At 43.6% G+C, this 16,315-nt stretch overlaps 2 protein-coding genes across 3 annotated transcripts in view; one reads left to right on the plus strand and one right to left on the minus strand.

The window, feature by feature from the left end:
- Positions 1 to 343: 343 nt before the first annotated feature.
- On the minus strand, positions 344 to 7,458 carry LOC129828012 (protein ATP1B4-like). The gene is made up of 9 exons (XM_055889408.1): positions 7,273 to 7,458; positions 6,994 to 7,063; positions 6,050 to 6,275; positions 4,067 to 4,195; positions 3,827 to 3,934; positions 3,128 to 3,327; positions 2,261 to 2,317; positions 2,018 to 2,110; positions 344 to 1,899 (listed from the first exon to the last, which is right to left on the minus strand). The coding sequence occupies exons 2-9, from the start codon at positions 7,057 to 7,059 to the stop codon at positions 1,738 to 1,740; spliced, it is 1,041 nt and encodes a 346-aa protein (XP_055745383.1). The 5' UTR covers positions 7,060 to 7,063; positions 7,273 to 7,458; the 3' UTR covers positions 344 to 1,737.
- Positions 7,459 to 9,251: 1,793 nt separating this feature from the next.
- LOC129828016 (transmembrane protein 255A-like) overlaps positions 9,252 to 16,315 on the plus strand; it is a 38,674-nt gene continuing 31,610 nt past the window's right edge. For both annotated transcript variants that reach the window (XM_055889412.1, XM_055889413.1), the window contains exon 1: positions 9,252 to 9,666. In XM_055889412.1, the coding sequence (XP_055745387.1) occupies positions 9,615 to 9,666 (52 nt within the window). In that variant the 5' untranslated portion in view covers positions 9,252 to 9,614. The remainder of the gene's footprint in view (positions 9,667 to 16,315) is intronic.

The raw sequence follows: 16,315 nt of genomic DNA on the forward strand, positions 1-16,315 counted from the left end.
TGCTGTCGGCGTGATCGAGGCGTCAGGCTCTGAGGGTTGAGTGTTCAATCCCAGTGCTAGACACTCGTGTTTTTTTTGGTTTTAAGTCTTTCCAAACCTTAACCCTTAATTTAACCACTCAGAATGAATGCATGAACTTAAGTTTAACCGTATCCTTATCCCAAACCTAAACCATTCGAATGACTCCCTAAACCTTAGTGTTTGTTGTTTTACGCATCAGTAAGCCTCTCAAATAAACAAGGTCATTTGATTTGACTTGATATGTTGTGGTTTGATACTTGACAAGTGTCAAATCATGTCATTTTTTCAGGATTTATTAACAGTACACAATGACAGATACACATTGTTAAATTAGTCAATTCAGTTTCAAGTTTATTGTTTACATTTGCTACAGTGTTATGGTTTTATTAAACAATATGAATTGGCATAGCGCTCACTATTTGAATATTTCTTAGCTCGAATCTCCAATTCTTTAGGCAGTTTTGATAATTGATTGCACCATGTCAACATTATGGAATAAAATTAATAAATAATTCTGCAATGCCTTTTAACATCTCTGGGCAAAGTAGACCTATCTTGTTTGTGCGTGTGTAATAGGTTATGTTTAATGTCGTCTGCTTGACAACCAACATAAGAAAAGAGTTTCATGTAAAAATATATCACTACTTAAAACAATATATTTTGGCCTGCTACACAATTAGGTAATACATTCCTATGGAAAAACATTGTTCTTATCAACATTGTATTTATTATAGTATACATCAGAATAAATACAACATGGATACCAGGTTTAGTAGAATCATGGCAAAAATACAGTAACAAGGATTAAGTATAGGCCTATATCAAAATAGCCTGTTATTTCGTTAAGAGCGTGCAAGACTGGTATACAAGTTTATCAACGGTGTGAACTCTGTCTGTTTACAGAGTAGATCTTAGTTTCCATCAGCTAATATAGTGATCAATGTCAGCCTGCGGTATTACATTCTCAGTAGCAGTCTTGTTGTGTTCATACAAAAGAAAAGGAAACAAAATGGCAGCATAGGGCTTATATATGATCAATACATGTGGAATAAGGAGCTATCAAACAACAAAACCTGAAATGTAACCTAGTCATTTACTGTTTCTTTTTTTACTGTGTAAGTAAAAGTGTCCTGCCACTGTTCATATGGTAGCCTTTGGAGTCTACAAAACACAATACATATGATGTTGAAAGATACAAATTCAAAAGAAATTAGTACGGAATTTGATTTCAAATCAAAATGTGCTTAAACATGTTCCGATTATATTCTTATTGTACAGTAGGTATTTCTGTCTATTAAAAATGGTCTAATAATGTCTTAAATTATAAATGGAATTGCATAGCTACAGAGACTAACTATAGGGCAGCTTGTACTGTATAATAATATACCTGTGAGATGAACCTTGCATTTCATAAACCTAGCTAGTGGTATTAATCTTGCTAAGTATTCGATGGTAATATTCAGTTTGTCTACTTAACTTGTGCTCAAGACTATTGGTGAGGTGTCTGTGTGGTGTCTGTGCTTATGATCCATTAACATTCAAAAATATTTAGCTATTTTCAGCAAAAGGCACAAGGGTACAGGAGGGAGAAGAGAGAAGCTGGTCAACTATTTTATGAAAAACAAGGATTCAACATAATGAGATTTTTTCCCCTATATTCTCCTGTCTCCTGGTTGTCATGAGGACATCACACCAACAGTAGGATGGGGAATACTACTATGCGCCCACATCAAAGGAGAAGGACACACTGCCTAGGAAGCGATCGGTAGGCGAATCATTGATGATGCCCTTGCCATTGAGTTTGCATTTGACAACGATGTGGGTGTCGTACTGCAGCCCATTGAAACGCACGGCCACCACCGGGGCTGTGTAGTTCACCTGGGAGAGGGGATATGGGACAAAAGCAACTTGAGTGGCTATCGTCACTATGACCGTGCATATAATCTAGATCATGAGAGCAGCAGTGGAAATCATGCTGCTGAAAATCCTCACTTACGTGTCTCAGCTTCCCATAGTACGGGTAGTACATCAGGTTGAAAATGCTTTTGGGGAAGAACTGAAGTTCTCCCAAGCTTTCTGGCACTCCTTTCTGAAAGAGTGAAAGGTCACAGTGAGTCATGTTTTTGTCTCCTAACACCGTGTTCCATAAGCAGTTATGGTATTCAGTCACGAAGAGATCTTTTACAGCCAGGTTATGGTTGAGATGTTGGGAAGGGAAGAATGCTGTCTGTTACTGTACCTTGACTCCACAGGTCACATTTACTGGAGTGCCTTGACCAGGTAAATAGCCAAGAATCTACAGGCGAGAGCAATAAAAGGACCCTTGTATTGTTATGTCATCATTTTGTTGAGGAACAATGTTGTAAATATATGCATATTTATCATTCCCAGTGGCTGTCTTCAGTTTTCTTCAGAGGCTTTTCACCGATCATGACATAAAGTCTCATCCACATAATTTTGGGTTGAATGTTTCTGTTCTAACCTCCAGCTGAGACCAGCTGTATATGGTGTCTTGTTCAACTTTACCAAGCCAGGATTTAACATTTAATTTAAAAAATGTGTCTAATCATCTACCTAGCAATAAGCTACATTTTTGATATCCCCACCAGGTTTCACTCTAGAATTTTCCAAATGGGGACAATACAACTTTAGGCTACAGTATATAATGGTAACAACAACATTGACGAGAGTCACATAATTGCTGTAATCACATTACAATAACGTTTTTATCTGCTCCTCACAATGGCCACAAGATGTCACTGAAATGTCTGTATCTATCTCAGATTACCTCAATGGCATCTTCCTCCATTTCATCGAAGAACTACACTTTACGACTATAACAAATAACACTACCTCTTAGCAATCGCTGATTATATATGCAGCTATAGGATGAAGTTCATGTTACTTGACTAATGCTATAGAGTGATAGCCTGAGCTCAGATCTGTTTGGACTGTCTTTCCTAACTCCTATGATTGTGCCAACCATGTTTGGCATGACAATGACCACAGGAGGTGTTCTCTCAGCACAAATAGATCTAGAACCAGGCTAACAGAGGGGCCCTCCATGGAGGAGATCTCATGAAATCTGATCTGAGCTGTGTCTTACCCGGTTCATTCGGAGGAGAATGCAGGGTTTCCCCTGGGAGAAGCCAAAGTGGGGGTCCTGGAGCCCTGAGCACTCGCCCAGCCAGGACCTCTTGAACTGGCACGACTTCCTCTCTGCGCTCTCCTCCTGGTCATCCTGCATGAAGTACGCATCCTGTGGACATTGGATGTTCCTCTGCTCTTGCAGGGCATCATTGTACGCTGAAAGAGAGACATGAAACAATTCGTTTTAGTTTTTTCATGGGGGGTTAGTGGTTAGTACTGAAAAACGGAAATGGAGAATGTTAAAAAACGAGGGACATGAGGGGGGGGGGGGGTCCCATAAATAAACCGATTGCTCCGCCAGGCCTCTGATTCAGGCAGTCTGACAAAAGCGGACCGCTGAAGAACGGGAAAAAAAGCAGCAGAACTCAATGGATACGCTCTGCCCACAAAGAGGCTTTCCCTTCCCAGCATGCAGTTCTCCCAGTGGCAGTTGGGACAGGGGACAAAGGTAGGGAAGGTAAGGGGGAGAGGATTAACTAACTGTGCCTGCTCTGCTTCAATGTCATACCCCCAACATGTCCCCAACATTTGAATCCCATCGAACCCAGCAAAAATAAACATTATCTTCAGCTAACTTTCAGACCACACTCCTGCAAGTTACTATTCAAGTTTGGCATAATGCCAACTATTCCACCATGTTTGGTATCTGACTCACATCTTAGTTGTTCCTCCATTAGCTTTGCATACTTCTTCCAAGACTTGCGGTCGGAGGCGTTGAAGGCAATTTCATAGTGCCCATCCAGTTGTGGGGACATCGTCATACCTGCCAAAGGAAACCGATAGACAGTCAACTGTGCTTACGTTCAGATAGAATGGACAGATAGAGGGATGGAGGATGGATAGAGGGATAGAATGAGAGAGAAATAGGGAGTGGGGGGTTAGAATTCATATTTACCTGGTGGCATCACCCTGTCGTTGTGGGTTGGATGGTAGGGGCTGATGGACAGCATGAGGCACCACATACAGGCACCAAACATGGCCGCCAGGAAGGCATACAGTGCAGTGTAAAAGAGGATGATCAGAACTAGAAGGAGGCAACATGGAGGTCAGATATAGAGAATGAATTACATTCACAGTCACTATAACTCTGTTTAATGGAGATCATTAGAAGAATGGGCAAGGGTAATAGTTGTGGTTATGGCTATGGCTATCAGTGTGCATCAGAATGGAAATTCTTTGATTTGAGTTTGGGAAAATAATGAAGTATAAAGAATCTCCAGTTATTATGTTGAAATTTGGAACTGTCTGAGCTGTCTAGACACATCTACTGTCTTCGTTCAGGATGCTCACCAATGTGTTTAACCAATAATTAAGTGTTGCCTCGCCATGTCTGTAAATGGAAATCACTCCAATCAGTTTGTACTTTGTTACGAAACTTATTTGTTAACAAACTCATTCAAATGACCTGAACTGTGTGAAAAGGGAAACCTTGAGAACTACCATTGTTCTCCCCAAATTACAATTAACAGTCCATTAGCAACTAATCAAACCCAAATGTTCCCGAAATTTAAATGGCTTTTGCTGCGCAGGCAATTTCACAGGAGACTGGTTGCAGCCAGCTTTGCGTCCCCTGAGCCCACAAAGGCCTTTCTGTTTGAGCTCAGTGAGAATTCTCCCAGCTGTCCTTTCACTCAGGAACACAGTGAACCTCCGGTTGCCATCATAGTGACGGTCTTTTGCAGCCATAGAGCCGCGGCCAGCTCCAAGGAGCCCCGATCACCCCACTCTGGTATTGTGTCCCCCTCTCACACTCCTCTCACACAGGACACACATCACCGACTTCAAACTCAGTCCCCCCTCCTTTCTTGCCAGGAGGCACATGGGGCCCCATTCCTTCACAAGTGTGCACACATTGCTTTCTTAAGCAATCGCTTCCTGTCTTGAGCCTGGCCTCTTGTCTTCTTCAGTACTGGGCATGATGAGGGGGAAAAAACTCTAATTTTCAGACAAGGGAGGAGGAACATGCTCTTGCTTGCGTCATTTTCTCAAAGCTTGGCCCGTTGGACAGGTCTCGTATGTTAGTGCTCTCGTATGGTAGTGCATTGGTTAGGCTTGAGGGAGTTCAAACCCAAACGAGTCACATAGCAATGAGGGTGTCAGATCGCATAGCAACCAGGCTGTCGGATCAAGAGCCCTGCTCCATCATCACTGACTCAACAAACTCTAGGTAACAGCCTCTGCCATTAAAGTTTGTCTGGCGGACTGCGCCAAACAGGCAATGAAATTTGACTACTTTTTCTGTCTGCGGAAAAAAAACCTTGCTTGTCTACTCTTTACGTGTTCGCCTCCGACCGTGGGGCCACGAGCACACTAGGGTCAAATGCGGAGGTCACGGGGGCTTTATGAAAAAGGCAGTGGAAAGCTGGGTGAGGGGTATGAGGAATGTGATTCTAGGCCAGCGTGTGACTCAGAACAGCGCACTCCCACCGGGAAGCCGTCCCCAGGCAGCCTTGTTTTTGTCCGCATCGGGACAGAGTTGTCTGTGCACCTATGTAAACATTGAGCTTGGACACACACACACACGCAGTACAGTGAGCAGGGCCGGGGGACAGGGGAGACACGTTCCTTCCCCGTCCCCCACCCCCCCCACCCACGCCCACCCACTGCCCCAACCATCATCCAAAAACAATAAGCCACGAAACCAGCACTTTTGCCTTCAACTATTGGCGATTAAAATTGTAATGATTACAAATGAGAGAGAAGTTAATGGATTTAAATAGAAATTAAGAACCAATGTGTCATCAGGCTTGTTGCAGCTTTGAACACAGAATTAGTTTTCTTGTGGGTGATATATTTTGTATGATATGATTTGCATGGGCAACACGCAGTTACTACCGCTACTACTGAGCACTTCTGTAAACTGAGCACTTCTACTTACACCAGCTATGCCCAGTGCGGCCCATGAACTCTCTGGTCTCAGCGTTCCATAGATACGTCTTCACATCGAACGCTTTCTCGTGGAGCGTCCTCTTGGGTTTTGGCTTCGGCTTCCACTTCTCGAAGTTCAGGTCTTCCTGCTCCAGAGGTTGATGTTCTATCAACTCCTCCTGCACCTCTTCCAAGGCCTCTGCCACCGCGTGCTTGCCAGGCGCCACCTCGGCAGACTGGCACAAGGAAAAATTAGACAGGAAAAGGCAGGTAAGAATCTTCCCAGTCTGACTTTGCCTTGCCACGATGTTAACAATCACTATCTATTTGTTCCAACTAATTACAGAATAGACATATTTGATTATTATAATCAGCCATGTTTTTTAGGTTAACCGCCATGTTTATTTTTGAGATAAATGCTATTACTCCCTTTGTATTTACGTTTTTTTTAACTGTATGACATCCGCTATAGCAACACTACTCTGCGATGGTCCTGTCCCATCATGTTCCATCATGTCCCACCATGTTCTGCTAAATTGACATTCGCCGTGACCCCAGTGGCCCTCTTTGGGAGATCTCTCCTCCTCAAGGCTGACCTTCCTGCTTGGAGCAACAGCTGCAGCCAAGCTGGAGGGTCACGGCGACAGCCAGATGTTATACACTGATTCTCAGCATCGAGAGGCCCCAGAAAGATCCCCAGCGGTCAGTGGAACCCCCTGGCGTTTTTAGAATGTCACTTCCTTAATGAAGTGGAGTTTTGTTTTTAAGAATTCTCTATTCTATTGTATCCTATTATATTATATTCAGACAGAAATGGGAATTTAATTCATTATTAATTAAATTCATGAGGAATGGTACCCCAAACCTCTTGTGACATGCACTTGCTGACAGTAGAATAAGTCCCAGATATCAATTTGTTTTCATGTCATCCTCTGTATTCTAAAGCGGACTTACTGGATTTGGTGAGTAGTTTCCATGGTGCTCTTCCTCAGCCCCTCCCGCAGTACAATTGGGCTCCATAATTCTTCACAGCGGAGAAAGGTACTTGTTAAACCAATCACATCTACTACCGTCCCCAAGGAATTAAAGGGACACATCCTAACAGCCTTAGAAAGTTATGGAAATCCATTGCAGTTTTTTAAGTTTGAGGACCAAACAACATTGAAAAACATTTTTGGGGCTCAACTCCTGGGTCTGATTTCCCAAAAATATTAAAAACTTATCTTGACATACCTGAAGTTGTCTTTTGCAGGGAAAGTTCTGTGAGTGTCTTGAATCCCTATTGACCCTAAGTAGAACGAATTCTAAATTGGTCAAAAAGTTATTTTTGATTTCATTAGAAAGTTTAACGCAAACAACGGGAGCCGGGCACAGATAATCTCCTCTCAACTAGGCGAGCATCATAGAATGAATGAGTGCACATTGAAAAGAGGAAAACTGGTGTGGGGGGGGGGGCAAGGGCTTTTTTTTTTTAAATCGGAGAACTTTTGGCAACAGTGCATGGGCCGATGTACGGTATTCTGCACACGCACACCAGGGCACCATTGTCTGTTGAACTGAGCTGAGACTCAGGCAAAGCCGCAGCACACCAAAAATAATATTCATGTCATTCCCAACATGCTACCTAACGTCAGTCACCGTCGTGCACAAATCTGGATTAACGGGGGTTTTATCACTCATTTTGAATCTATGTTTGTGCTTTTTTAAATGGCCATTGTTTGCTGAAGGCTAGGCAAAATGGCATGCAACTGGTACATTTCAACAGTGTATTGATGATCGTGCATTAAGTCTCTGCATCTCACTCTGAAAGTACAGACCCAATGTGTGCAACCGCCTATCATCGACTGATCACCATAAACGTCGTTCTGCGAAGTTCAAATATATCTCATCATCAAGGGCTATCTATCTGCACGCCAGTCACGTCCCGATCTGCTAGCCCATGGACTTGCTGTTTTTTTTGTTCCGTTTTTGATATTGTTCTACATGAAAGGAGACATGTCGTCATGGAAAAACATATTTTATTTACCATTGTGCCATTTTTTTCCTTAATTTGTGAAGGGAAATTTTCTCGCACGCACCAAAATAGTTATTTTAACACTTTGCTTATAAATCAAATGTAGATAGTTATTTTAACACTGCTTCTTAATCAAATGGTTTGCTTGTTAGGCCCACTCAAGGGTGATATATTTGTTATAGGCCTATATAGTTATTTTAACACTTTTCTTATTATTCATTTGTAGATAGTTATTTTAATACTGCTTATTAATCAAATTGTTTACTTGTTAGGCTTACTGAAGGGTGATATGTGTGTTATAGGCCTAGATCTTGTTACACATTATAACGTTAGCCTATATCATTTTTGCTTTACTTATCTTTTATCATGTATCTATTATGTACCCTGGTATTGTCAATTAGCCTAGTTACATTATCTCGGCTTAGCCTTTTTATGTGAGATGGTCAGGTGAAAGGCCAGGTAGATGCACTAAACCAACCATAGGCTAATTGAATTAAAATCATTGTAAAATATAATAATATATGTTTTTAAATAAATCAATTGCGTCCACCTTGAATGTCCAATCAGATACCTCATAATGTCTGCCTCTGTGCCACACGCCACGCAACATCGTATGATTAGGTTTGTAATTAATCATGACGCATAGGTAGTAGGCCTATTAGCGCAGATCACAATGAAATTGAACACTTTGAGGGCAGCTGAAATAAATAGGCTAATAGATTACTATGTAAAACCCTGCAGTTTATAGGAGTTGATGGCAACTATTTTCAGTTTTGACATGGGGTGGCGCTCGAACATCTCAAATTCTCTATTTTAGTCCACTCTTGCGTAAAATGAGCCTCTTGTCAGCTAATATGTCGTCCTGTATGATCAAAATAACTGTTACAACTAGGCTACTGTATTATAACAATAATAACAACGAATTAAAAAAGCAGAAACAAAATGTGTCGAGTTATTTTGGATTTAAAAAACTAGGCGTAAAACGAGTGTTTGGCTTTTTCAGATTTAGTCTATATGAAAATGTTCCTATGATGATTTTAGGACTGATTTAAATGTACTTTTGTCTTGAGTTGGACTGTCTGGTGTGAATGTGGTCGCGTTCCCCGCTCAGACGTTGCACGCTTCAACCAATGGTATCGTGCGACGTTATCGATGATGTCATCGACTGACACATTGGTATAACACATGATGCTGATGCTTAAAAACCTTATCCAGGCGTTGTAAGATCTGACATGTGTCGGCAACGCCTGGGCAGAGGACGAGCCCGGTAACTGGAGCGTGACTCATGCTCAAAACTGTGCACTTATTGATGCTCCGCTGTTCACGACAGATGAAGAGAGTGGATATGTAAATATATGTTGACGTAAAAGCGACGACAACCGTAACGGCGCGGGGACGTCTGCTTTAGAGAATGCTACTGTAATCGAATATCACGCCTGCATTAGTTCATAGCAGTGAACAAGTTGGCCTAATTGTTCTGCTTGTTAGGTATCTAACAAGCAAGGTTTCACCTTGAATCATAATTCTGGGTATATATCCAGCTCCTTCGTTTGATTAGAAAATGCCTCTCGTACAGAATCAACAACCCGGAATTCTGACAGAAACGGCAATGGGTATGTGTGTGCAAGATCAACTGCGTGGTTGCAGCAAAAACAATATAGGCGACTTGGTAACATCGAAGCACATGTTGTGCGATTATCTGGGCGGGCGACAGCAACATATTTTTGTCTGTAGCCTTTTGACTGCTGTAAACTACATTGAACTGTCAGACTGTTTCTCTTTGTGTGGTGTTGTCAACATTCTAAAGGAAGGTACAATTTGACGACGTGGTCATATTGACAGGATAAATTATTTAGATAGGATGTAATACTGACTATGTGGGAATAAAATGTGTTTGACGTGGGAATAAAATGTGTTTGACACGAGTAGAGCGGTACATTATTCAAATATTGGAAAAGCGCTAGTTTACTACAGCTAAGTAAATGATGTGCTTCTTGCTCGCAACCAGCAACGTTATAAACCCAGGGCCGTTACAATATAATGTAGCCAATAAGTGTTCGTTTGTGATTCTGTTTTTACTACTTTTCTTACAACATTCACACACGTTACGGTTACATTGTATTTATATTCCTTACAAAGTAGTTCCATGAGATGTTATAATCATTAATTAATTACATTGTAGGCCTAATAACACCTGATTCTACATCAGATAATTATTGAAATCATCAAAATCACCAATAGACCTATAGATTCTTCATTTGAATCTAACAAAGACGGGTATTTTCAAAAGGTAGACTAGCAAGTCTCATCACATGCGCTGATGTAACCGATGTAAAATGGCTAGCTAGTTAGCGGTGGTGCGCGCTAACAGCGTTTCAGTTGGTAAAGTCACTCTCTCTGAGCCCTTGAAGTAGTTGTTCCCTTTGCTCTGCAAGGTCCGCGGCTTTTGTGGCGCGATGGGTAAACGATGCTTCGTAGGTGTCAGTTGTCGATGTGTGTAGAGGGTCCCTGGTTCGAGCCCAGGTAGGGGCGAGGAGAGGGACGGAAGCTATACTGTGTACAAAACATTACAAACACTTGCTCTTTCCATGATTAAAAAATAAAATAATGCACCTTTATTTAACCAGGTAGGCCACTTGAGAACAAGTTCTCATTTACAACTGCGACCTGGCGAAGATAAAGCAAAGTGGTGCGACACAAGCAACAACACAGAGTTACACATGGAATAAACAAACATACAGTCAATAACACAATAGAAAAGTCTATATACAGTGTGTGCAAATGAGGAAAGATAAGGGAGGTAAGGCAATAAATAGGCCATAGTGGCAAAATAATTACAATTTAGCAATTAAACACTGGAGTGATAGATGAATGTGCAAGTAGAGATACTGCGGTGCAAAGGAGGGGGGAAAAAACAGTATGGGGATGGGGTATTTGGATGGGCTATTTACAGATGTGCTATGTACAGGTGCAGTGATATGTGAGCTGCTCTGACAGCTGGTGCTTAAAGTTAGAGAGGGAGATTTGAGTCTCCAGCTTTAATGATTTTTGCAATTCGTTCCGGTCATTGGCAGCAGAGAACTGGAAGGAAAGGTGCCCAAATGAGGAATTGGCTTTGGGGGTGACCAGTGAAATATACCTGCTGGAGTGCGTGCTACGGGTGGGTGCTGCTATGGTGACCAGTGAGCTGAGATAAGGCGGGGCTTTACCAAGCAAAGACTTATAGATGACCTGGAGCCAGTGGGTTTGGCGACGAATGTGAAGTGAAGGCCAGCACACGAGAGCAGACAGGTTGCAGTGGTGTGTAGTATATGGGGCTTTGGTGACAAAACGGATGACATTTGCTGAGTAGAGTGTTGGAGGCTATTTTGTAAGTGACATCGCCGAAGTCAAGGATCGGTAGGATAGTCAGTTTTACGAGGGTATGTTTGGCAGCATGAGTGAAGGATGCTTTGTTGCAAAATAGGAAGCCGATTCTTGGATTGGAGATGCTTAATGTGATTCTGGAAGGAGAGTTTACAGTCTAACCAGACACCTAGGTATTTGTAGTTGTCCACATATTCTAAGTCAGAACCGTCCAGAGTAGTGATGCTGGACAGGCAGGCAGGTGCGGGCAGCAATCGATTTGAAGAGCATGCATTTAGTTTTACTTGCATTTAAGAGCAGTTGGAGGCCACGGAGGGAGTGCTGTATGGCATTGAAGCTTGTCTGGAGGTTAGTTAACACAGTCCAAAGAAGGGCCAGAAGTATACAGAATGGTGTCGTCTGCGTAGAAGTGGATCAGAGAATCACCAGTAGCAAGAGCGACATCATTGATGTATACAGAGAAAAGAGTCGGCCCGAGAATTGAACCCGATGGCACCCCCATAGAGACTGCCAGAGGTCCGGACAACAGGTCCTCCGACTTGACACACTGAACTCTGTCTGAGAAGTAGTTGGTGAACCAGCAGAGGCAGTCATTCGGTTATGATATCGTTTAGGAACTTGAACATGGCTGAGGTGCACCTATGACCAGCTCAGAAACTAAAACAGGAAACGCCCGTGCTCAGGTCTGTTCAACGCTGGTCCGACCAATCTGATTCCACGCTTCAAGATGGCTTCGATCACGTGGACTGGGATATGTTCCGGATAGCGTCGGACAATAATATTGATGTATACACTGATTCGGTGAGCGAGTTTATTAGCAAGTGCATCGGTGATGTGGTACCCACGGTGAATGGGTATTAAAAATTAAAACCTTCCCCAACCAGAAACCATGGATTGATGGCAGCATTCACGCAAAACTGAAAGCTTGAACCACTGCTTTTAATCATGGCAAGGCGACCGGAAACATGACCGAATACAAACAGTGTAGCTATTCCCTCCGCAAGGCAATCAAACAAGCTAAGCGTCAGTATAGAGACAAAGTAGAGTCGCAATTCAACGGCTCAGACACGAAAGGTATGTGGCAGGGTCTACAGCCAATCGGACTACAAAAAGAAAACCAGCCCCGTCGCGGACACCGAAGTCTTGCTCCCAGACCAACTAAACAACTTCTTTGCTCGCTTTGAGGACAATACAGTGCCACTGACACGGCCCGCTACCAAAACCTGCGGGCTCTCCTTCACCGCAGCCAACGTGAGTAAAACATTTAAACGTGTTAACCCTCGCAAGGCTGCCGGCTCAGACGGCATCCCTAGCCGTGTCCTCAGAGCATGCGCAGACCATCTGGCTGGTGTGTTTACGGACATATTCAATCAATCCCTATCCCAGTCTGCTGTTCCTACATGCTTCAAGAGGCTTGCTTCCTGTTCCCAAGAAAGCTAAGGTAACTGAGCTAAACGACTTTCGCCCTGTAGCACTCACTTCCGTCATCATGAAGTGCTTTGAGAGACTAGTCAAGGATCATATCATCTCCACTCTACCTGACACCCTAGACCCACTCCAATTTGCTTACCGCCCCAATAGGTCCACAGACGACGCAATCGCAATCACACTGCACACTGCCCTAACCCATCTGGACAAGAGGAATACCTATGTAAGAATGCTGTTAATCGATTACAGCTCAGCATTCAACACCATAGTACCCTCCAAACTCGTCATTAAGCTCGAGACCCTGGGTCTCGACCCCGCCCTGTGCAACTGGGTCCTGGACTTTCTGGCGGGCTGCCCCCAGGTGGTGAGGGTAGGAAACGACATCTCTACCCCGCTGATCCTCAACACTGGGGCCCCACAAGGGTGCGTTCTCAGCCCTCTCCTGTACTCCCTGTTCACCCATGACTGCGTGGCCATGCACGCATCCAACTCAATCATCAAGTTTGCAGACAACACTACAGTGGTAAGCTTGATTACCAACAGCGACGAGACCGCCTACAGGGAGGAGGTGAGGGCCCTCGGAGTTTGTCAGAAAATAACCTCACACTCAACGTCAACAAAACAAAGGAGATGATCGTGGACTTCAGGAAACAGCAGAGGGAGCACTCCCCTGTCCACATCGTGTGGCAGTAGTGGAGAAGGTGGAACGTTTTAAGTTCCTCGGCAAACACATCACAGACAAACTGAAATGGTCCACCCACACAGAAAGCGTAGTGAAAAAGGCGCAATAGCGCCTCTTCAACCTCAGGAGGCTGAAGAAATGTGGTTTGTCACCAAAAACACTCACAAACTTTTACGTGCTTCTACACCTGCATTACTAGATGTTTGGGGTTTTAGGCTGGGTTTCTGTACAGCACTTCGAGATATTAGCTGATGTACGAAGGGCTATATAAATAAACTTGATTGATTTTACAGAAGCACAATCAAGAGCATCCTGTCGGGCTGTATCACCGCCTGGTATGGCAACTGCTCCACCCACATCCGTAAGGCTCTCCCGAGCGTAGTGAGGTCTGCACAACGCATCACCGGGGGCAACCTACCTGCCCTCCAGGACACCTACACCACCCAATGTCACAGGAGGGCCAAAAAGATCATCAAGGACAACAACCACTCGAGCCACTGCCTGTTCACCCCGCTATCATCCAGAAGGCGAGGTCAGTACAGGTGCATTAAAGCTGGGACCGAGAGACTGAAAAACAGCTTCTATCTCAAGGCCATCAGACTGTTAAGCAGCCATCACTAACATTGAGTGGCTGCTGCCAACATACAGACTCAATCTCTAGCCACTTTAATAATTGGATGTTATAAATGTATCACTAGTCACTTAAACAATGCCACTTTATATAATGTTTACATACCCTACATTACTCATCTCATGTATATACTGTACTCTATACCGTCTACTGCATCTTGCCTATGCCGTTCGGCCATCGTTCATCCATGTATTTATATGTACATATTCTTATTCATTCCTTCACACTTGTGTGTATAAGGTAGTTGTTGTGAAATTGTTAGCTGACTTGTCAGATATTACTGCACGGTCGGAACAAGTAGCACAAGCATTTAGCTACACTCACATAAACATCTGCTAACCATGTGTATGTGACCAATAAAGTTTGATTTGATTTGAAACAAGGCTGTTGAGTCTGCCGATAAGAATGTGGTGATTGACAGAGTGGAAAACCTTTGCCAGGTCGATGAATACAGCTGCACAGTATTGTCTCTTATCGATGGTGGTTATAATATCATTTAGGACCTTAAGCATGGCTGAGGTGCACCCATGACCAGCTCGGAAACCAGATTGCATAGCGGAGAAGATACGGTGGGATTCGAAATGGTCGGTGATCTGTTTGTTAACTTGGCTTTCGAAGACCTTAGAAAGGCAGGGTAGGATAGATATAGGCCTGTAACAGTTTGGGTCTAGAGTGTCTCCCCCTTTGAAGAGGGGGATAACTGCGGCAGCTTTACATTCTTTGGGGATCCCAGACGATACGAAAGAGAGGTTGAACAGGCTAGTAATAGGGGTTGCAACAATTGCGGCTGATAATTTTTGAAAAAGAGGGTCCAGATTGTCCAGCACGGCTGATTTGTAGGGGTCCAGATTTTGCAGCTCTTTCAGAATATCAGCTATCTGGAATTTGGGTGAAGGAGAAATGGGGCAGGCTTGGGCAAGTTGCTGTGGGGGGTGCAGGGCTGTTGACCGGGGTACGGGTAGCCAGGTGGAAAGCATGGCCAGCTGTAGAAAAATGCTTATTGAAATTCTCAATTATCGTGGATTTATCGGTGGTGACAGTGTTTCCTAGCCTCAGTGCAGTGGGCAGCTGGGAGGAGGTGCTCTTATTCTCCATGGACTATACAGTGTCCCAGAACTTTTTGGAGTTTGTGCTACAGGATGCAAATTTCTGTTTGAAGAAGCTAGCCTTTGCTTTCCTAACTGCCTGTGTATATTGGTTCCTAATTTCCCTGAAAAGTTGCAAATCGCAGGGGCTATTCGATGCTAATGCAGTACGCCACAGGATATCTTTGTGCCGGTCAAGGGCAGTCAGGTCTGGAGTGAACCAAGGGCTCTTTCTGTTCCTGGTTCTACATTTTTTGAATTCATATTAAAGATGGTGAGGAAAGCTCTTTTAAAGAATAACCAGGTATCCTCTACTGACGAAATGAGGTCAATATCCTTCCAGGATACCCGGGCCAGGTCGATTAGAAAGGCCTGCTCGTGAAGTGTTTTAGGGAGCGTTTGACAGTGATGAGGGGTGGTCGTTTGACCGCAGACCCATTACGGACGCAGGCAATGAGGCAGTGATCGCTGAGATCCTGGTTGAAGACAGCAGAGGTGTATTTGGAGGGCAGGTTAGGTAGGATGATATCTATGAGTGCCCGTGTTTACAGATTTGGGGTTGTACCTGGTAGATTCATTGATCATTTGTGTGAGATTGAGGGTATCTAGCTTAGATTGTAGGACGGCCGGGGTGTTAAGCATGTCCCAGTTTAGGTCACCTAACAGTACGAGCTCTGAAGATAGATGGGGGGCAATCAATTCACATATGGTGTCCAGGGCACAGCTGGGGGCTGAAGGTGGTCTATAGCAAGTGGCAACGGTGAGAGACTTGTTTCTGGAAAGGTGGATTATTAAAAGTAGAAGCTCAAATTGTTTGAGCACATACCTGGATAGTAAGACAGAACTCTGCGGTAGATTGCAACTCCGCCCCCTTTGGCAGTTCTATCTTTCGGAAAATGTTATAGTTAGGGATGGAAATTGCAGGGGTTTTGGTGTTCTTCCTAAGCCAGGATTCAGACACGGCTAGGACATCCGGGTTGGCAGAGTGTGCTAAAGCAGTGAATAAAACAAACATAGGGAGGAGGCTTCTAATGTTAACATGCGTGAAACCAAGGCTTTTACGGTTACAG

The sequence above is a fragment of the Salvelinus fontinalis genome, chromosome 29 (genome assembly GCF_029448725.1).
Source record: "Salvelinus fontinalis isolate EN_2023a chromosome 29, ASM2944872v1, whole genome shotgun sequence".
Taxonomy (NCBI): domain Eukaryota; kingdom Metazoa; phylum Chordata; class Actinopteri; order Salmoniformes; family Salmonidae; genus Salvelinus; species Salvelinus fontinalis.